We start from the raw sequence: 22,609 nt of genomic DNA, 5'->3' as shown, positions 1-22,609 counted from the left end.
TTGGTTGAGTCTGATTGGTCGGGTTGGTGGCAAAAAAGTGTTTCCACTGTAGGGACCAGGAGAAGGAGAGAAGGTCTTTAACTAGTCCTGCATGGTTGAATTTGGGAGTGGGGCAAATGGTGAGGCCTTTGGAAAGGACTGATGTTTCTGTGGGGCTAAGGAGTCTGGAGGAAAGGTTCATAACTGTGTTGCGGGTCTGTTTAGGTTCTGGGTTGTGTGTGGTGGTAGGAGGGAGTTTTGGAGGGTGGGGTAAGTGTAGTAGGTCTGCGAGACAGGGTTTGTCAGCTATGAGTGGGCGTGGGGGAGGTTTGGAGGTTATTGTAGAAGTGGTGGACAGTGGTACTCTGAGGCGGGAGTAGGAAGCGAGCAGGACAGAGAGCTTTTTGAGGTGGTGTTGTGCATATTGCTCAAGTTCCTGCAGGGCAAGAGTTTCAATGTGTGTTATGGGTTCCAGGAATTTGGGATTACATAGCAGGAGAATTTTGCAGATGGAGAGAAGGTACTGCAAGGAGGATTGGGCTTGGTTGATATGGGTTGGGTTGTTTGGGGAAGGAGACCAGACAGCAAGGTCATCGGTCTCATCGGATTAGAGAAGGATGGGGAAGGAAGTCGGCCGTGCCCTTTCAGAGGAACCATCCTGGCATTTGCCTGGAGTGATTGAGGGAAATCACGGAAAACCTAAATCAGGATGGCTGGACGCGGGATTGAACCATTGTCCTCCTGAATGCGAGTCCAGTGGTTGATATGGTTTTGCAGGACTATGTTGGTGACGGCTAAGGATTGGCGGAATCTGAACAGGTGGAGGTTTTTAATATTGGCTAGTAATGGCTGTTGCTATAGGTATTTATTTATCTTCAGATCCAATATGGTCTCAAAGAGGTTCTACAATTTAGAAAATGCACATAACAGGGAAACTATATTTCGGTTGTTGGACGGAGACGATAAATCACATTATGATTTTTGTGTTTTACAATGATGGGGAAGAAGGTAACTGTGGAAACATGAGACAAAAATACTGACACAGAGCAAGAAGGGGACTGTACTGCAGTGTTAGTGATAGCAACAGTAATGCTGACGAATGTTTTCTACAGAAGAGCTCTTCTACGTGGTCAAAAGTGTGTCCACAATAAAATGTTTACACTTGATGACAAAACACAGTCAATACTTTACCAGAAGTGAGTAGTGCCATGAAGAATCCGAATACACCAATGGAATGTTGGGAATGCTTCTTCAACAACGAGTTGGTTTCTAAAATTGTTGAGTACACTAACAAGAAGATATCTTAGGTACAGGGATGTTATTCTGGGAAAGGGATACTCATCTGACAGACTGAACTGAAATAAAAGCTGGAATGTATTTACATCTGGCAAGAAAAGACAACCATACACACACCAAAGGCATATGGGTCTACTATGAAATGGGAATTTAGTTATGTTGTTTTGTAACAACCAAAAAACAATTTAGGTTCCTCTTATACTGTTGCAGGTTCGCCAATAGGTACACCAAAAGGAAATAAAGAAGGTTGATAAGTTAGCCCCTTTATGTGAAATATTTACTTTCTTTGTGAAAAATGGTAAAATGCTTACTCACTTGGAAAGTACTGCACTATAGATGAAAAGCTAGAATCTTTCAGGGGTAATTGATTCTTCAGGCAGTACAATCATTGCAAACCAAATAAGTATGTGCTAAAAAGTATTGCCTGCTAGGATGCATTACACCACCAACCTGGAAACAGCCTGTGGAGCCATTAAGAAAAAACCAATAGATGTCTGAAACATCTTACTTCTATGTTCTCAGGGACTGGGTGTAACATAACCATAGACAGCTGGTTCACCACCTTACAGGTAGCTGATTATTTTATTCAGAATAATCCTACTCTGGTTGAACTGTGAGGAAGAATTAACCTGAAATTCCCCGTAGTTTACACAAACAAAGAACTGAGAGGTGGAAACAATACCGTTTGGGTTTCAGATAAACACAAATCTAATGCCATTTGTCACCAACAAAAACAAGGTGGTTCTGATACTCTCAATGATGCAACTGATGCCCCTTCTGGTACAAGAAAAAGGCAGAAATGTTAAGCTTCTACAATTCAACCAAATCAGGAGTCGATGTTGTCAAGCTCAGCAGTAAGTATTAGAAAGACCAACAGATGGCCTGTGGTGATATTTTATAGCTTGATGAGCATTGCAGCTATAAATACACAAATAATATACCACATTCATCATACTGATGCTAGCACCAGGCATAACTAATTTCTGAAACTTCTAGCACATAATCTAGTGAATGATTATTTGCACCGTTGTTCTCAGTATTTATCATTGCCAAGAAACCTTTGGTGTGATGTCACGTGTGCTGCACTGCTGTTGAAATTGCTCGTTTATATTTTACAAAATTTTAGACTTCATTTACTTATTTTAAAGTTTATTTGTGTTAATATTTGCTGTAAAAGTAACATATTAGTGGATTTTCATTAATCTCAGTCTTTCTTCCTGTGTTATTGACTCGAGTGGTCTATTATTTGTGAGTGTGCTTGCGTCATTCGTCTAAGCGTTGCGCCTCGGTAGTGTGTTTACAATTTGCGGCGTGCACTGCAGCTGTAGCGGTTATAAAGCTAAGTACTGGCAAACTTATTTGTGCTCTGTAATACAGTTATTAAATTTAATAGATATCAGCTGTGTTGCATGCCGTTTGTGGTGAAATAACAACTTAATAAACTTTTGTAATTGTTCACCCCCCCCCCTTTTTTTTGCGTTGAAGTCGTTTAGTAAATTTCGTGCTTTAGTTTTCAACTGGCGTTTATTATTGTTTCTAGTGAAATATTTCAGTAGAATTTTCATTCAGTGTGTTAACTTTGCTTAGTGTTACAGTGGCCATTGAACTTTTTGGTTTTAGCTAATAATTTTATAAAGTTTTGTTGGTATTGGTATTAGCTGTGGTGTAGTAGTATTAATACAAGAAGTTGCTTTCTTAGTAGGAAGAGAATTTCGAGACCATTATTGTCAGTTCTTAAATAGTTCTACTGGTGTAACTGAAATTTGGTAACATAGATGTATAGTTTTTTTCAGTAACTGTAAAACTTTACCATGAATGAGAAGTGTGGGCTGTGTCGTAGGTTTGTGAGTAGTGGATTACGGTGTGGGACTTGTTCAAAGTATTTCATTTTGGGGGGGGGGGGGGGGATGCAGTGGGCAAGCCAGTGGTCATTTTAGTGAGGTCCTCTCCTCGGAATGCAGAATCTGTAGCAGAGATAAGTTGATAGAGGAGTAGGAGCGTAAGATCTGTGCCCTTCAGGTGCCGTTACAATGCCCAAAGGAGGAACTAGATAGGTTGAGGAGGGTGAAGGGTGGTGGGGAATGAGAACTGGCAGTTGGCAAGAAGGCAGCTAGGAAGACAAGGTATTCAGGCAGTTTTACTTTGCATACATGCAATGGATACAACCAACTGTCAGAGTTGAGTGGAGAAGAGCCTAGTATAGCTGTAGATGTAGGGAACTTGCAGCAGTCCTCAGCAATTAGGAGGCCTAGGTTAGTTGCAAAGTCTAGCAGAAAGAAGGTTCTGCTGCTAGGTAGTTCCCACAGTAGAGGTGTGGGCCAGCAGTTGCAGGATGTGCTGGGGAGTGAGTACCAGGGCACCAGCATTGTGAAGCCTAGTGCATGGTTGGCTCAGGTTAGGGGAGTTATGTAAGAATTTTACGAAGGAGGATCAGGTAGTGATAGTGGGTGGAGCAGGGAACAGTCTCAATAGGGATGGGGAATATGATGTCAGTGCTGACTTGGTTAAGACAGCAACTCAAACTGGTGACACTAATGCGCGTTTCGTGCACCTGTTTCAGCATCATGATCGGCCTCACCTTAATGCAGCTGTTAGGCACGTTAACGTGGGGCTGGGGAGGGCACTGATGGCAGAGGGCATGGGTCACGGTCACATCTCAGTGGTGCCAGTTGGGTCTATCAGTAGATTGGGTTTCACCAGGCATAGCCTGCACCTCAATAGGTATGGGAAGGGGAGGCTGGCTAAGCTTATAGGTAACAGTGTAGTGAGTGGTGGTGGTGGTGGTGGTGGTGGTGGTGGTGGTGGTGTCACTAATGGAAAAATTCCTGTAGTAGTTGGTTTTAGAGCTGTACCTTTTTTAGACTGAAGTCAGCTGATACGTATACCTGCTTAAAGGAAGTCCCTCTAACTAAGGGCTCACCTTCAGAGGACGTAATGTTTCCAAGTAGAGAAGGAATTAGCATATTTCATCAAAATATAAGAGGTATTAGAGATAAACTTAGTGAACTGCTTATAGACGTAGACTCTGAAATTATTGGTGTATCGGAGCACCACTTAAATAATTTGACAATTCAGAGGCTTCCTTTACCAGGCTACAGATCAGTTGGCTGTTTCTCAACGAGTTCCTTGCGGGGTACGGGAGTGGCTCTGTACATAAAAAACAGTATTCCTTTTGAGTCCATAGACATATCACAACACTGCACTGAACAGATATTTGAATGTTGTGCAGCGTTAGTTGAATTTAGTGAAACTAAACTTCTAATTGTTGTTGTTTATAGGTCCCCTAACTCAGACTTCAGAGCATTTCTGCTCAAGCTAGAGAGGGTTCTTGATTCACTTTGTAGGAAGTACCAGAAACTAGTTATACGTGGTGACGTCAGTATTAATTTTGTATATGATTGTGCAAGAAAAAAGGATGTTGGTAGATCTCTTAAATTAATATGATCTGATGCAAACTGTGTTTTTTCCAACTAGGGTGCAAGGGAACAGTAGCACAGTCATAGACAATATTTTTATTCATTCTTCATTACGAGATGGGCATTCTGTTAGTAAAGGCATGAATGGCCTTTCAGACTATGATGCACAAATTTTAACACTAAAAGGCTTTTGTAGTCAAACCAATGTCATATTTAATTACAAACTATGTAGGAAAGTTAATCCAATAGCAATAGAGAGTTTTTAAAACTTTTCAAAGAACAAGAGTGGCAGGATGTTTATAGGGCCGATAACATACATGATAAACACAATGCTTTCCTTAACACATTTCTCATGCTCTTTGCGAGTTTCTTTCCATTAGAACATTCCAAAGGGGGTACTATCAGTAATGGGCAGCAGCCCATGTGGCTGACTAGTGGGATAAGGATATCATGTAGAACAAAGTGGGAACTATATCAAAATGTTGGAAGTAGTCACAATCAAGCTACAGTAGCCCATTACAAACAGTATTATAAGGTGCTTAAAAATGTTATTAGGACGGCAAAGAGTATGTAGTATGCAAATAGAATAGATAATTCACAGGATAAAATTAAAACCATATGGTCAGTTGTGAAGGAAGCATCTTGTCAGCAGCACAAGGTCGACGATATAAAGTCAGTTCATAGTAAAAATATTTCTGTTGCTGATAAGTCAGATACGTGTACAGTATTTAACAATCATTTTGAAAGACCTTTGCTGTGCAGCAACATGTACGCTGCGTATTACAAAGGTATAATTTTGAATTCCACCAAACAGCGCATGTCACTTTCCGAAGCATTCAAAATCGGGATTGCGATGCGCTATTGTAAGGCACTCATAGCTCGTGTCACGTGATCTCGCCAGCTGAGGACCCCACAGGACACGTGATGTAGTCAGCCAATAGCAAGATCACTCTTTAAGTAACGCGAACACACAAATAAGAAAAGTTAATAGTTTATAATATACATAGCATTCACATATAATATTGGTCTCAAATATTAATAAGCTGGAAGAGAAGCTAAGCTTCCACATATAACGTTGATCTTTTTTGCACTTGTTACACTTTAAGATACATCACACAAATTTGCCAGTAAAATTTTTAATAACGACGTAAATGTCTGATCTTTTGGGCTCGAATTTCTTCTAAACGGTCGTCCTCAAAGAATTGATTTTTAAATAAGAGTCAAATGCTTCGTGATTTATGAAATTCATCGTACATTCTCACACATAGTTCATCTTGCGTAAAAGGAAATTTGGTTTGAATTTAACGCTTTTCAAACCTCCTTTCGCAATATTTTCCTGGGACCTGTTAGAAATAGGTTCGTTTCAGCAGTTGGAAGAGAGCGCCAGATAATAGGCGTCACCGCACTTGCACAGCTACGATGACGCAAGAAGCCCCTATGTTCATATGTGTAAAACATTAAAAGATCTTACATTGTGTCATAAAAGAAACAAGACAACAGAGGATACTTCAAGAGCATCGGAATTTCGTGAACCATACTAAAATGCATAATTAGTCTTAAAATGCACATTCATATGTCCAGATTCATATGTAAATTTTCTTGGAGTACCAGTACTGTATTACCTCGTTTGGTTCTTTATTATGACATAATACCATACATGCACTTGAAATGCAGCGAATAGTTGAAACTAGCCAATAGTGTGAAATGAAACACTTTGTTTCAAATAAAGCAGAAAAGATTAATGAAACCCAAATCTCTTTAGCAAACCGACAAAAAAAAAAAAAAAAAAAAACTTCAATGTTCTGCAAGGTGATTAATGCTTGACTGTCATGTGAGTGGAAATAAAATCTAAAACTAATAATGTATTTTAGCCTTCCGTAATTATGCGAAAGTATTTTAATTCATTTGATAACTCCCGGCCGCAAAAATCCATTTCAAAAATCCGTTTGTTGTCATTTAATGCGAGAGCAATAAACGAAGAGGAAACAGCAAAAATCACTGAACGTAAACACAGGCCATGCGGAGACGACCCACCTCCCCACCACAACTCAAGACTGCTCTGGGCATCAGCGCCAGATTTACTTTATTTCTGAGTTGGGGCAATATTAAGTAGTGGCGCCCAGCCACACTTCTGTAACTAGAAGCAGGAGAAGGTACTACTCATACGCGAGTCAACTGCGCATGCGCAAGAGCCCGCCCGCAGCTGCTCAAACGAATCTAATTTAAACAGTTGTCACGTCACGCTCATTGGAGGCAATTTGTTGTTACAAAGCATTGCATAGTCTTCCTAACACCTTTGACACGCTTTGCTGTTGGCAGACGCTTGTGTGAGCACTGTGTCTTGTTGTTGTATATGGCGCATTTCCTTTGCAACTTAAGTTTTATTTTCGTTTTTTTTTTTCTCTCGTTCATGTTTTGTTGCTGCAGTATTATTCTGCAATAGCGGGATACAGTAATGTCCTTTGGTAGAGAATTGGTTCTTACCAGTCAAAAGCACAAAAATTTAACTAAAATCTAAAACAATGAAAAATTCCCGGAATTCTAAAAAATTCCCGGGTTTTTCCTGGTTTTCTCCCGGATGAAAAAATTCCCAGTTATTCCCGGATCTCCCGGTTGTCCCGGGTTGTATACACCCTGTTTTAATTTCACAGAACAGGCATATGATTAGTGAAACTGAACAGTTCAAATTTCTAGGTGTTCAGATAGATAGTAAGCTGTCGTGGAAAGCCCACATTCAAGATCTTTTACAAAGATTCAATACTGCCATTTTTGCTATTCGAACAGTATCAGAAGTGAGTGATACTTCGACACGAAAATTAGTCTCCTTTGCTTATTTTCATTTGCTTATGTCGTATGGTATTATATTTTGGGGTAACTCTTCCCATTCTACAAGGATATTTTTGGCTCAGGAACGTTCGGGCAATAAGTGGTGCGAGTTCACGAAACTCTTGTCGACCTCTGTTCACGAGTCTGGGTATTTTGACATTGGCCTCTCAATATGTATATTCCTTATTGTCGTTTCTTGTTACCAATATTATTTTATTCCCAGGAATAAGCAGCTTTCACTCGGTTAATACTCAACAGAAATCAAACCTGCATTTGGATCGGACTTTCTTAACTCTTGAACAAAAAGGTGTGCAGTATACTGCTGCATCCATTTTCAATAAGCTGCCACTCTAATTCAAAAATCTTAGCAGTAATTCATGCACTTTCAAATTGCAACTTATGAGTTTCCTCATGGGTCACTCCCTCTATTCTGTCGAGGAGTTCCTTGAAAAATTAAGCTGATTATTATTGTATTGCTGATAGCGTTTACTTGAACTTATGGACTGACTTTTTTCAGGTTTATGAACATTTATTTTTATCTGTTATTACTTTTATGTTGTAATTTCATGTACTGACACATTTCATGACCTTGGAGATTTGCTCCTCAATTTGGTCCTACGGAACTTGACAATTCAACTTTGGAGATATTTTCAAAACAAGATGACAATGAGTGAACAGAATAGCAGCACTTCTAAAGAACTGTATGTTAAGTGGCAGTCATCTAAATTTTTAGCTTTTGAATAGTTTTCCTTGAGAAGAAATGACTTTTCTTACTTACTTGCTACTTTGATGAATTGTTTGATTATCTTGGATCTTCTGACTAGATTATGTTCTGAACAAACTTCTGTGACAACCCAAAACATCTCCCTGTTCACCAACTGAAAATAAAAGAATTCCTCCAGTGAACTGTTACGCTAATACTTACAACTGGATTAGTTTTTAAACAGATTTGCAACATTATGTACATGCATTTGGAACTAAGGTTAAAAAAAATAAATAAATAAATAAAAAAAAAATAAATAAATAAATAAATAAAATAAAAAAATTGAAGAATCTGTATCAAGAATCATTTTGTTACATTCTGAAACAAATAGGAAGCTACCATTTTCTTAATTATTCACCATACAGCACATTTTTTAAAAGGCTGACAGGCGCACAAGAAAGACTGTGAAGTTTGCTAAGCTTCTGGAGACAGTTCTTTGGAGCTAACATCAGCTGCTCAACACCTTGATTAAACGATGAGTTGTTACCCTTATGCTGTACATTATTTCAATCCACCAATGGCTCTCCAGTACCATATTTTTCTAATTAGTCAATATAAATGATAAGACAAACAAGTCTCATACAGATAACAAAGTAGGAAAAGACAGATTGCTATGTACCATGAAGATGACCCATTAAGTTGCAGACAGAAACAATTAAAAGATACTTACACAAAGCTTTTGGCCATAGCCTTAGTCAGAAGAGAAACATGCGCCATTCATTCACACATGACCGCCAACGACGGCAGCTCAGGTCAGGATGCTCGCACTGCTGAAGTTGGCGATCATGTGTGGGTCTCTCTCTTTTTCAGATGAAGGCTGTGGCCGAAAGCTTTGTGCAAGGGTCTTAATAGATCATTTTCCTAAGTTAAAAATATGGTTCACATTGTTGTTATTTTAACTGATTATAACATTTAAATAGCATTAACAGTCAATATTCTCCAAACATATTTGTTATTTTTATGTAATTAAAGCTTAAAAATCGGTAAATATCAAGATCTGGTCACATGATAGAAAACACTCTGTTATTGGCTGACACACTGCTGCTGTCGCAGGCTAGCAGTAAGACAAAGCTATATTTGCTTTGTAATAGCATTAGACAAAGTTACGAGGTTTTTATGTACTTTTACTGAAAACAGTTTAGTTATTTAGTGACACTAATTGCAATTGCAATTACAACTTTTAAGTAACAATAGATAGGAATTTTGTGAACACTGATAGTGGAAGCCTTGCAAAAGTTGATGCGTTTATGCTCCACCCATTTACAGCGGTGATATGTGAGATGAGGGACATTATTTTCTCCGTATATTGTAACTAGGTGGTCGACTATCAGACTTGAGCTACGAACCAAAGCAAAAACTATTTTCGGTACAACTTAGTGCTGGTTTCCTGTGTACAAGACAATCAGCAGAGATGCTACATCTGGTAGGTGTTCCGTGGTGCAACAGACAGCGCAGTTGACTGAAGTGCAAGAGGTCACATGTTTGAATCCTGGAGAGATAACATATTTTTAAAAGTTTTACATGAAATATAAAAATAGCATTAGCAAGAACTGGTGGTAGCAGTTGTTTTGACTGTGGGCTGTATTATACTAGCTTCACATGAGTCTCAGTCAGAGAAAAGGACAACAGAGGATAAATGCATTTACTTTGCGAACAAACAATTCACTTTTTAGAAAGCATTGCTAGTAGTGAAGATATAACCACACGTCCACAGAACAACAAGGTGTAGGACAAAGAGGTTATACAGAGATACATAAAGTGTACAACATTCACGTGACACAAACGTAAAGGCTGTGATGTCTGTGACTGTAAACGAACATTAGCATCTGAGGCAGACTTACTTCATCTTTATGTAAGATGATGAAACTGCAAAAGTTTAAACAATAACGATCTTAACTAGACAGTTCAAAGGAAAAAAGGAAAAAGAATACTGAAATCCAAGAGAAAAAAAAGCATGTGAGGAGCATAAAATGACATAATTGATCATTTAAGACAATTTCCAGAAAACAGTCTAATTTCCTTTTGTGCCTGTCTCCAACTTACGTGGTGTCATCTTTACTGTAAGTAGCAATCTGCCTTTTCATAGATTGTTGGTATTCCTATATGGAGTTCCCATTGTTCGAGTCTCATACAGAATTACACCCATGACAGAAGCAACAGCATGAAGTGATCAGAACATGATACACATACAGGAACTGCAAATCAGATATGAACATGTAATCTTTACTCCAGAATCACAACACACCAATAATATACATTTACAAATTGTAGAAAATATCAAATATCTTTTGTTCACTTCTGGCATAATTAAATCTACAACAATTCTTGGCTTCTCACAAATTAAAAGTATTGCGGTAACTAATTCCGGTATTACAGAAAATAAACAGTTGCCCACCCTGTCCCTTGATCCAAATAAATAATTTTTTCCGTTGTTATTTGAATATTGATACTGATTCACTATACTCTGCTTCACAAGTGGATAATTAAGTACGAAGTAACAAGTACTGAATTAAGCACTACAACAACACTGTTGTGTAATGCAGTATTTGGGGGGGGGGGGGGGAAGAAAGAAGAAATTAGCAGTTCCTGCTTGATCAACGATACAGCCAATGGCTTCTTGAAATATCAGTTACTGTTTTTATTAAATGAAGCAGTTATATGATATAGCTTCTCAATACTTCACTTGATACAAAGAAGAACACTTATGCCCCAATTTCATTGTTGGAAACACTGCATTAAGAACACCAAAGCTTATAACTTGTCTTCTGTTCATGCGGAACCACAAAATGTGGAGGTTTCTTCTTCCACTTCCCACTTTGAGTGCAGCAAATAAAAAGTATTTACACACTGCATAGACTCGTCTATTTGCTCTCGACTCCTCGGAAAAACAACACATACACTATGTGATCAAAACTATCCGGACACACCCAAAAAAAACATCCTTTTTTCATATTAGGTGCATTGTGATGCCACCTACTGCCATGTACTCCATATCAGTGACCTAAGTAGTCATTAGGCAGCATGAGAGAGCAGAATGGGGCACTCCACAGAACTCACAGACTTCCAACTTGGTCAGGTGATTGGGTGTCACTTGTGTCATACATTGGTATGCAAGATTTCCACACTCCCAAACATTCCTAGGTCCATTGTTTCCAATGTGATAGTGAAGTGGAAACATGAAGGGACACACACAGCACAAAAGTGTACAGGCCGACCTTGTGTGTTGACTGACAGAGACTGCCGACAGTTGAAGAGGGTCATAATGTGTAATAGGCAGACATCTTTCCAGACCATCACACAAGAATTCCAAACTGCATCAGGATCCACTGCAAGTACTATGACAGTTAGGCAGGAGGTGAGAAAACTTGGATTTCATTTTCGAGCAGCTGCTCATAAGCCACACATCACGATGGTAAATGCCAAACGACGCCTTGCTTGGTGTAAGGAACGCAAACATTGGATGATTGAACAGTGGAAAAACGTTGTGTGGAGTGACGAATCACAGTGGACAATGTGGTAATCTGATAGCAGGATGTGGGTATGGCGAATGCCCGGTGAACGTCATCTGATAGCATGTGTAGTGCCAACAGCAAAATTTGGAGGCGGTGGCATTATGGTGTGATCGTGTTATTCAAGGATGGGGCTTGCACCCCTTGTCGTTTTGAATGGCACTACCACAGCAAAGGCCTACATTGATGTCTTAAGCACCTTCTTCCTTCCCACTGTTGAAGAGGAATTCGGGATGACGACTGCATCTTTCAACACAACTGAGCACCTGTTCATAATGCATGGCCCATGGCGGAGTGGTTACACAACAATAACATCCCTGTAATTGACTAGCCTCCACAGAGTTCTGACCTGAATCCTATAGACCACCTTTGGGATGTTTTGGAACGCCTACTTCATCCCAGGCCTCACCGACCAACATCAATACCTCTCCTCAGTGCAACACTCCGTTAAGAATGGGCTGCCACTCCCCAAGATATCTTCCGGCAACTGACTGAACATATGCCTCCGAGAGTGGAAGCTGTCATCAAGGCTAAGGGAGGGCCAACACCATACTGAATTCCAGCATTACCGATGGAGGGTGCCACAAATTTTTAAGCCATTTTCAGCCAGGTGTCCGGGTACTTTTGATCATATAGTGTGTGTGTGTGCAAATCATCCTGGCACACTATTCTATCTACTGTGGCCAATTAAAAGCTAGTACTTTCACAGACCAGTGTGACAATGAAGATGATCAAAGCCATAATTATTCCAGCTCCCTACAATAAATGAGCAAACAAGAAGTGAAGATTCAGCTGTATTATTTCTTATTACATAAATTAAATGACTACGTCCTATTTTCCAAATAGAGATTCAAAATTAGGGGAAAAGTAACCCACTTGATGCAAACCAACAAACAGTGACAAACATGGAATCTGTCTTTCCCTCTCATCCTGTACAGTAATTCTCCCCTGACCCACAGTTCTGGGTGACTTTCCCGAAACCTTTTTCTAGACCTCTCCAGTCCTTTTCCTTCACCACTCTTCCACATCCCTCAACCCTTCTGTCTGAAGGAGGAGACACTGGCTCCGAAAGCTTGCCAATTACAACCATCGTTTATGTGTGTGTGTGTGTGTGTGTGTGTGTGTGTGTGTGTGTGTGCTGTCACTGCTTGGCGAGTTGAGTTTTTTTATCTGTCTGATTAAATAATTTTGTTAATAATAGAATTGCACTGTATTTTCTGGTATTCCACAGATTAAAAGAATAAATTTTATGTCTACCGTAAAGTAAAATTACTCTGAATATCATCATATTTAAATTAAATTCCATATTAACACTTAAAAAAAGAATGTGTTTTCAATGTTAATTACCTCAGAAAACTGAGATAACATTGGACACCCGTATCTACTTTTCAGCTCAAAAAGATCATCAATATACTCTGTGGTCTCGATCTGTCTGAAAATGCTGAAATCCTGAAGTGTCAGCTGAATAGCGACTTCAACAGCATTCAACTGCAAAAAATGAACTTGGCTTTCTCGAACCAGCTCTGGAGCTAACTCGTCTGGCACCAGCGTCTCTGTAGTGCCATTTGTTTTGAGGTAGTACCTGAAAAAAGACATAATTAATAAACACAGGTAAAGAGTTGGAATAGCAGGACAACTGCAGTGGGAGCCTGATGATGGGCTATGTTAACACAACAGACACAGACATTGAAAATATGACAAAATTCATGAGTAAGACATACACAGAATGAATTTTTCACTCTGCAGTCCCTTTTATGCTGATATGAAAATTCCTGGTGGATTAAAACTGTATGCTGGACTGAGACTCAAACTCAGGACCTTCCACAGAAGGTAGGAGATAAGATAATGGCAGAAGTAAGGCTTTGGGGGACAGGTCATCAGTCATGGTTGGGTAGCTCAGTCAGTAGAGCACTTGTCCACAAAAGGCACAGGTCTCGAGTTCGAGTCTCAGTCTTATTCCACCAGGAAGTTTCAAGACATATCAGTGAAGAAAAATCATATTGTAGACAAGAATAACGCATGCCTACCTGCTACTTAGGCCAATTCTTTCTGCCAAATTTTGCAACTGGTCAGGAAGCCGCCTCTGTTTGATTATGCCTCCTTCAGCAACAGAAACTTCACACAGAGAAAAGTTTGAACTGGGTTCAGTAATGCCAAATTCTTGGAGAGCCAGCATCACTACCTCATGTGCATTCGTTTCCTGCAACATCAAAAAAAAAGGTCACTAATTTTGTAATTAATAGCACTTACTTTGACGATCAACAGAACAACAAAGTGAGTCAGATATTGAACTGAAATGAAGCAACTCCTAGGTGACTGAAGATTTTCATAAAAACATATTTTCACCAACGTTTACCATAAACATATGGTCATATCTCCACCTCCAGGAGAGAAGTTTGGAGCTGTGATGCTTGAATGTTGGCAAATAACATCATGCAGGAAACATGCAGACTTTGTTGGAAGACAGAGGACCATTTCAATGCACTACGGCTTTGTCCTCCAACACATAGCAAGATAACTTATCAAAACTGTATGTCTAAAAGAGAAAGAATTACAATCTGACATACCATCAAAAATAACGTCATTAGAGGCAAAAGTGCAAGGTCATGTGTGACAAAGATTGGGAAAGCAAACAGTCACAATGTTTTCAAAGAAATCACCATAGACTTTGCCTTAATCAAGACAGGAAAACCACAGTACAGCCTAAATCAGAATGACCACATTGGGATATGAACTGGACTTCTACCAGATGAGATTCCAGTGCCTTAATCACTGTGCCACACTGCTCGTGAGATAACAATGAAGGTAACATTATAAGCTGGCTGATGAATTTGTAACAGACTCATTAACCAATAATATATGTGGAAGCCACTCTTAGCTGATTTGGCTACGAATCCATCCTCTAAAATCATATTCATCCCTACATGATGAATGTCTTCCAATGAAGGACACGGTATTTCAGCAAGGTAAATACTTTGCCACAGTCTTAGAAATGCCCACTAAAGCGCTGGAAGAGATCAACATAACAACTTCAAAGTATTTCTCTCACCACCAAATTCCCCAGATCTTTAACCCACTTGGAACCTATGGAACAACCTCAATTTTCACATTCAAACATGCCAACCACTACTCAACAGCTCTGGAATGCACAACTGACTAGGGTTTGCAGGCAGCTGAGGAGGCAAGCCCGGCCACCACATGGATTGCCATGAAGAAAAAGCCAGACCTGCCTCCTGCAATGTAGGCATCTTAACCTGTGGTTCATGTTTCCACAAAAGTAGAAGTCACGCATGAGGGTAAAGATAGCTTAAACATTGTTTGAAATAAAAACTGAAATCATTTCCTGTTTAATAAAGATCCTAACAGTGACAATTAAATACAATAATCACCAGCCAAGGAAACACAATGAAACAGAGTAAGTTACTGTGTTTTAACACAGCGGTCAACTATAATTCTCTCACAAAGTACTGTCAGATAGATAATGTTGGCTGCAGCCAAAAAGAATTACTACTAACCGAACTCTTCCACGATTGAGAACTAGGGACCCGACTGACCACCTTAAAGTTTCGGGTATGAATACAAACATGGCAACATCTAATACGACAGCTCAAGTTCAAACTGCTGCTACACTTGCTACAAACAGGAGTTACTTTGGATGCTAGGAGACCCTTGCAATAACACTAGTCAATAGCACTTATAACCACAGCTAATGAAACAACCAAAACTTGATCGAGAGATTTCATTGACCATAGTTTGTGTTAATTAATGGCAACAATGATAATGACTGTGATCAACCCAAACAATAATGTTCACAAGCTACTAGTATTGTGGGATTTGGATGTGGGTTTAAAGTTTCCTTGCCAACGGGACTGAAGACTTGCTGAGAAGCTGAATATTGGACAATAGTTTTGTTTGTTCATGGAGAAACAACATTCTTGGGAAAAACAAGAGTTTGTTGGTTAAGTTCTTTTTTATTTTTAATTAGTTCAGTATTAAAGTTGGTGATAGGGAGATTAATAAACAGCCTTTCATGAAAGCCGGAACTGGTTTCCTAGAAATTCTGGGGCTTGCTCAGGATCAACTGAAAGAGTGATGATGCACTTTTGTTGCCTGATCTACGATGTTTATGACTAACTTTTCTGAGCGCTGTTTTCCTCCGACAATGCAGTGACATACAATTGTTTTGAGTCTGGTTCTACGATGAGAATTCACATTTTAATGATGTTTAATGGTAGCACTGTGACACAAGGAAAAATTTTAAATGTATAGAAAGGAGAAAACACTGACGGAAACATAAGTAAATGGCAACATTTGGAGAAATCGAAAAAGTAAATGAAAATATAACCTCTGCACTGGTTAAAATTACTACATCACTATGCAAGTTAATTTTCAGAACAGTTTAGGATCACAGAAGAAACCTGTAGCACCTGAGAGTTTTCTGGTTTTACTTTTCAGTCAATAGCTGGTGTGCATGAAACTAAGAAGTCATTCATTGAAGGATCATTTTCAGAAGCAAAGTTAAGAGCAATCTGCAATATACTGCGTATAGATAGCGGGACAAAAAATGAAATTGCTACCTAAATTTGGTAATACTTATCCATCATTTACAAAATTGACATGAAAATTAACAATGAGATAGAATGTCAAGAGGAAGTGGAACAAGACTATTATAGGCCAGATTTGACAAACAAGGTGAAAAGAACGATCTCCAATTGTTTAATATGTTAAACTGTGAATAAGAAACAAGAAAGAAGGAAGCTTTCCTTCGTCCCTTATTCAAAGAAAGTAAGCTATTATATACACATCACGTGGATCGTATTGGACCACTTAAATCTACAGACAAAAGGTACAACCACATTCTACATATTACTGACACATTTTTTGCCTCACTATATCCTGTACAGACTACAAAATCAACAGAAGCAATTAGTAAGATGGAATTACAGAAAACTAATTTTAGGGACCAGTTCCAGTAATTACCAATGGAGGGAACTTTTTTGCTTCTCAAGAATTCAAGAAGTACTGCTTTACAGAATAAATTGAACACATTTTAATTTTAACTAAGACAGGACTACCCAAAGCTAATGGAAAAATTACGGAGGTTAATTCTCCTTTGGCTGAAATGATTGCTGCGCTCAGTCTTGATAGCACTTGGGATAAGTGGTATCATCAGCTCTACGTGTCATGAATTCAACATACCATGTCTTGGGAAAACTTCATTTGAACTTTCGGCAGGAGTTACGATGCACACATAGACTGATCTTCACATCACAAAATCATTAGAAGAAGAAATTACTAAGTCATCTGAAGAGATGACACAGTAAACTGAGCGAAGTAGCTACATTCAGGGTGTATACACGGACAAGGGAAAAAAATTCCCGGATTTTTCCCAGATTTCCTGGTTAAAAATACACTTTCTCCCGGACGAAAATACACGTTCTCCATGTTAAATGACAGGATACATTCCCTTGGAGCTGTAAAACTTATCAATCCTTTGAAGGATTAAGGTTTCATGAGCCAGCCTGAAATTCCCAGCACATTAGTAAACGACCAGAAGCGGGGTAAAAAAAATATTAAAAAAAATTATATGCAGCCACAAGTACGCTGCATATTTTCATATTACAAAAGTATAAATTCTAATTTCCGCCAAACTCGGCAAGTTAGTTTCCAAAACATTGAAATCGAGTTTGCGATGCAATTTTGTAAGGCAATCATAGCTCACGCCACGTGATGTCGCCACCCAATGAAAGCAAGTATTCAGAGCATAGAACACGCGATGTAGTCAGTCAACAGTAACATCGCTATTAAATAGGGTCAATACACAAGTAGGGAAAGTTAATGGTTTAAATTAATATACAAGTGTGGCTGCAAGGCAAGGTACGCTTTCACATATAACACTGGTCTCGAAAATCAATTAGCTACCAGAAAAGCTAAGGTTTCAATTGGTCTTTTTTATGTGTGTTACACTGTAATCCACTTGTGTAAAAGGATATTTACATTGACAGTGACGCTTTTCAAACCACTATTTGCAATATTTTCCCTCGAGCTATTAGAAACGGGTTCGTTTTATCAGCTGCCATTGGCCTCCAGATAACAGTTTTTACTGCCCGTACGCAGCCTGTATGTTCATACGTTTAAGTCATTAAGAGAACTTACATAACGTAGTAAAGGAAACAGAACATCGCATGATAATCCAAGAGCATCGGAATTTCGTAAACCATACTGAAATACCGTTTTCCGCTTAAAGTGTACATTTGTATGTCCAGATTCACAATGAAGTAGGTCCCAGCCTGGTATTAAGTTTTTCAGTGTGGTTTTCTGGATGTAAATTTTCTTGGAGTACCAATACTGCATTACCTCATGTTCGGTTCTTTATTATTGTGGCATCGAATGAAATGAAGACTTGCACCGCGGCCGAACTTCCCTGAATAGGGGCCTCCCGGCCAACGATGCCATACGCTCGTTTCATTTTATCGATAATTCCATACGTGTCAGAAGATGAAAACGTTCACTTTAAATCCAGCAAACAGATGAAACTAGGCAATAGTATGGAATGAAACACTTCGTTTCAAATCAATTGACTGCCTCAGTGGAAAATATTAATAAAAACGAATTTCTTTAGCAAACCGACAAAAATAACTTCACCGTTCTGCAAGGCAATTATTGCTTGAGTTACAAACTTGGAAATAAAATAAAACCAAAAAACTGAAACAAATAACATATTCTAGTCTTCGATAATCATGTGAATCTATTTTATCTATGAAATCTATGAATTGATGGCTCCCGGCCACAGAAATCCGTTTTGTTTCCATGATGTGAGATCTGCAAATGAAGAGGAAACAGCAAAATAACTAAATGTAAACACTGCATGCCAGAAAAATTTTCCAGCTACAGCCACACTTCCAAGTAGCCGGAGGCGGGAGAATGTACTGTTCATACGCGACTGGCATCTGCTCTAACAAAGCTAATGTAAACATTTGTGATGTCACTCTCATCTCAAGCAGTTTGCTGTTATGAAGTATTAGATCGTTTTTCGTCCTAATGCCTTTAACACATTTTGTTGTAAATGGCACATTTCCTTTGCAACTTAAGTTTTACTTAATTTTTTCTCTCGTTTATGTTTTATTGCTGCAATATAGTTCTGCAGTAGCGAGGTAGAGTAATATTCTTTGTTAGACTGTCAGTTGTAAGCATTCAAAATTACAAAAATGTGATGGAAAATTAAATCTCTGAAAAATTCCTGGAATTTTAAAAAATCTCCGTGGTTTTCCCGGTTTTCTCCCGGATGAAAAAATTCCCGGGTTTTTCCTGGATCTCCCTGTTCTCCCAGGGCGTATACACCCCGTACATTACAAATCAACTATGTGCAAGAAGAAAACCTATTTCAGCTTCAACTGATATCAGAAGAAAGCTTCCAAGTACAAAGTTGATGCCCTGGCCACAATGAAACGAACACAAACTGGACCAACATTAAAGTTGAAGGCCAAGAATCTAGGTCCTTATTGAGATATGAAAATTAAAACAAATCATTCCTATGATGCATGCCACAAAGATGATAACCTTGAGAGCCACAACACAACAGCAACATGTGCTGAATTTATGCAATCCTGGCCAAGTCAGATGATTGTCAATGTAACTGAATGTGGGATCTGAACAGTGGTTTAAGGATTTCCCTGCTGAAAGACTGGTGTCATGCCAGGGAAATGAATACTGTAAAGGAGTTGTGTGTTCATGGGGGAACTATGTTCATGGAAGAAACACTTGTTTCTTGATTAAGTTCTTTTGTAGTTCGGCATTAAAGTGTGTTATGAGAAGAGGTGGGAATTTAAGGAGATGGGACCTGGATAAACTGAAAGAACCAGAAGTTGTACAGAGTTTCAGGGAGAGCATAAGGGAACAATTGACAGGAATGGGGGAAAGAAATACAGTAGAAGATGAATGGGTACCTCTGAGGGATGAAGTAGTAAAGGCAGCAGAGGATCAAGTAGGTAAAAAGACGAGGGCTAGTAGAAATCCTTGGGTAACAGAAGATATATTGAATTTAATTGATGAAAGGAGAAAATATAAAAATGCAATAAATGAAGCAGGCAAAAAGGAATACAAACGTCTCAAAAATGAGATCGACAGGAAGTGCAAAATGGCTAAGCAGGCATGGCTAGAGGACAAATGTAAGGATGTAGAGGCTTATCTCACTAGGGGTAGGATAGATACAGCCTACAGGAAAATTAAAGAGACCTTTGGAGAAAAGAGAGCCACTTGTATGAATATCAAGAGCTCAGATGGAAACCCAGTTCCAAGCAAAGAGGGGAAAGCAGAAAGGTGGAAGGAGTATATAGAGGGTCTATACAAGGGCGATGTACTTGAGGACAATATCATGGGAATGGAAAAGGATGTAGATGAAGATCAAATGGGAGATACGATACTGCGTGAAGAGTTTGACAGAGCACTGAAAGACCTGAGTCGAAACAGGGCCGCGGAAGTAGACAACATTCCATTGGAACTACTGACGGCCTTGGGAGAGCCAGTCCTGACAAAACTTTACCATGTGGTGAGCAAGATGTATGAGACAGGCGAAATACCCTCAGACTTCAAGAACAATATAATAATTCCAATCCCAAAGAAAGCAGGTGTTGACAGATGTGAAAATTACCGAACTATCAGTTTAATAAGTCACTGCTGCAAAATACTAACGCGAATTCTTTACAGACGAATGGAAAAACTGGTAGAAGCCGACCTCGGCGAAGATCAGTTTGGATTCCGCAGAAATGTTGAACATGTGAGGCAATACTGACCCTACGACTTATCTTAGAAAATCGATTAAGGAAAGGCAAACCTATGTTTCTAGCATTTGTAGACTTAGAGAAAGCTTTTGACAATGTTGACTGGAATACTCTCTTTCAAATTCTGAAGGTGGCAGGGGTAAAATACAGGGAGCAAAAGGCTGTTTACAATTTGTACAGAAACCAGATGGCAGTTATAAGAGTCGAGGGGCATGAAAGGGAAGCAGCGGTCGGGAAGGGAGTGAGACAGGGTTGTAGCCTGTCCCCGATGATATTCAATCTGTATATTGAGCAAGCAGTAAAGGAAACAAAAGAAAAATTCGGAGTAGGTATTAAAATCCATGGAGAAGAAACAAAAACGTTGAGGTTCGCCGATGACATTGTAATTCTGTCAGAGACAGCAAAGGATTTGGAAGAGCAGTTCAACGGAATGGACAGTGTCTTGAAAGGAGGAACATAAGACGAACATCAACAAAAGCAAAACGAGGATAATGGAATGTAATCGAATTAAGTCGGGTGATGCTGAGGGAATTAGATTAGGAAATGAGACACTTAAAGTAGTAAAGGAGTTTTGCTACTTGGGGAGCAAAATAACTGATGATGGTCGAAGTAGGGAGGATATAAAATGTAGACTGGCAATAGCAAGGAAAGCGTTTCTGAAGAAGAGAAATTTGTTAACGTCGAGTATAGATTTAAGTGTCAGGAAGTCATTTCTGAAAGTATTTGTATGGAGTGTAGACATGTATGGAAGTGAAACATGGACGATAAATAGTTTGGACAAGAAGAGAATAGAAGCTTTCGAAATGTGGTGCTACAGAATAATGCTGAAGATTAGATGGGTAGATCATATAAGTAATGAGGAGGTACTGAATGGGATTGGGGAGAAGAGAAGTTTGTGGGGCACAACTTGACTAGAAGAAGGGACCGGTTGGTAGGACATGTTCTGAGGCATCAAGGGATCACAAATCTAGTATTGGAGGGCAGCGTGGAGGGTAAAAATCGTAGAGGGAGACCAAGAGACAAATACACTAAGCAGATTCAGAAAGATGTAGGTTGCAGTAGGTACTGGGAGATGAAGAAGCTTGCACAGTATAGAGTAGCATGGAGAGCTGCATCAAACCAGTCTCAGGACTGAAGACGACGACGACGACGACGACGACGACGACGACAACAACAAAGATTAATAAATAGCTCTTCTCGAAAATCCTACTGTACTGAAACAAGTGCTTATAGGTTCCCCAAAGGAGTAAGGTATACACTCTAAATATCCGAGGCCTTAAAAAGCACATAGAAAGAAACTGAAGAGCCACACTTTGATTGTTGTCTCAGAAGAATTTAGAGATTAACAGAAGACAATCTACAAATCTTACCTTATGTACAAGCAAATATTTGCAAGTTTGGTCAGCCTTATAAACTTTGAGCACATGCTCTGGATAGTCTGAACGCAAGTCATCGTAGCAGATGCTCATTAAATCTGGATTACTATGACTGTGATACAGACTCGTCTGCCCTGGCTGCGAGGACGCTGACTGTAGGTATGGGCTGTCATCTGTATGTACCCCGTCACTGAAAAAGACACACACTCACTCGGACGACACGTCACACATCTTGCACCCTATTATACAAAACAATATTATTCTGAGTCAGTAAATTTTACTAGTTATTACTATTATTCCACTAGCTATGCAAGATTTACCAGAGTAACCATTCAAACAAGCACTATATGACTGGTTAGTTGCCCACCCATTCTATGACAAAGGATTTCATAAATTGTAATATTATATTGTAATAACAAACTGATTACTCTTTTGCAACAGGATTAATATAGTAATATAAGTATGACTTTGTAGGATTTCACCAATCGTAATATTACACTGTAATAACAAACCTATTGTTCTATTGCAACATGAATTATATTGCATTATATGTATGACTTTTGTCTATTCCCTTAATGGCCTAATGACAATAAAATTATTCTATTCTATTCTATTATTTCCATCAGACGCCAAGGAGACATAAATTTTCAAGAAGGGACAATTT

The 22,609-nt window shown here is 39.1% G+C and overlaps 1 protein-coding gene across 3 annotated transcripts in view; it reads right to left on the bottom strand.

Annotated features, from left to right (window-relative positions):
• The window catches only part of LOC126416960 (rap guanine nucleotide exchange factor 2-like), a 318,137-nt gene that overhangs the window by 73,351 nt on the left and 222,177 nt on the right, over window positions 1-22,609 (bottom strand). For all 3 annotated transcript variants that reach the window (XM_050084850.1, XM_050084843.1, XM_050084860.1), the window contains 4 exons: window positions 21,940-22,135; window positions 13,817-13,989; window positions 13,137-13,371; window positions 8,296-8,395 (listed from right to left, as the gene is read on the bottom strand). In XM_050084850.1, the coding sequence (XP_049940807.1) occupies window positions 8,296-8,395; window positions 13,137-13,371; window positions 13,817-13,989; window positions 21,940-22,135 (704 nt within the window). The remainder of the gene's footprint in view (window positions 1-8,295; window positions 8,396-13,136; window positions 13,372-13,816; window positions 13,990-21,939; window positions 22,136-22,609) is intronic.

Source organism: Schistocerca serialis, chromosome 1 (genome assembly GCF_023864345.2).
Source record: "Schistocerca serialis cubense isolate TAMUIC-IGC-003099 chromosome 1, iqSchSeri2.2, whole genome shotgun sequence".
NCBI classification, from domain to species: domain Eukaryota; kingdom Metazoa; phylum Arthropoda; class Insecta; order Orthoptera; family Acrididae; genus Schistocerca; species Schistocerca serialis.
The sequence above is the reverse complement of the archived record's forward strand: the minus strand, read 5'-3'. Positions and strand labels throughout refer to the sequence as shown.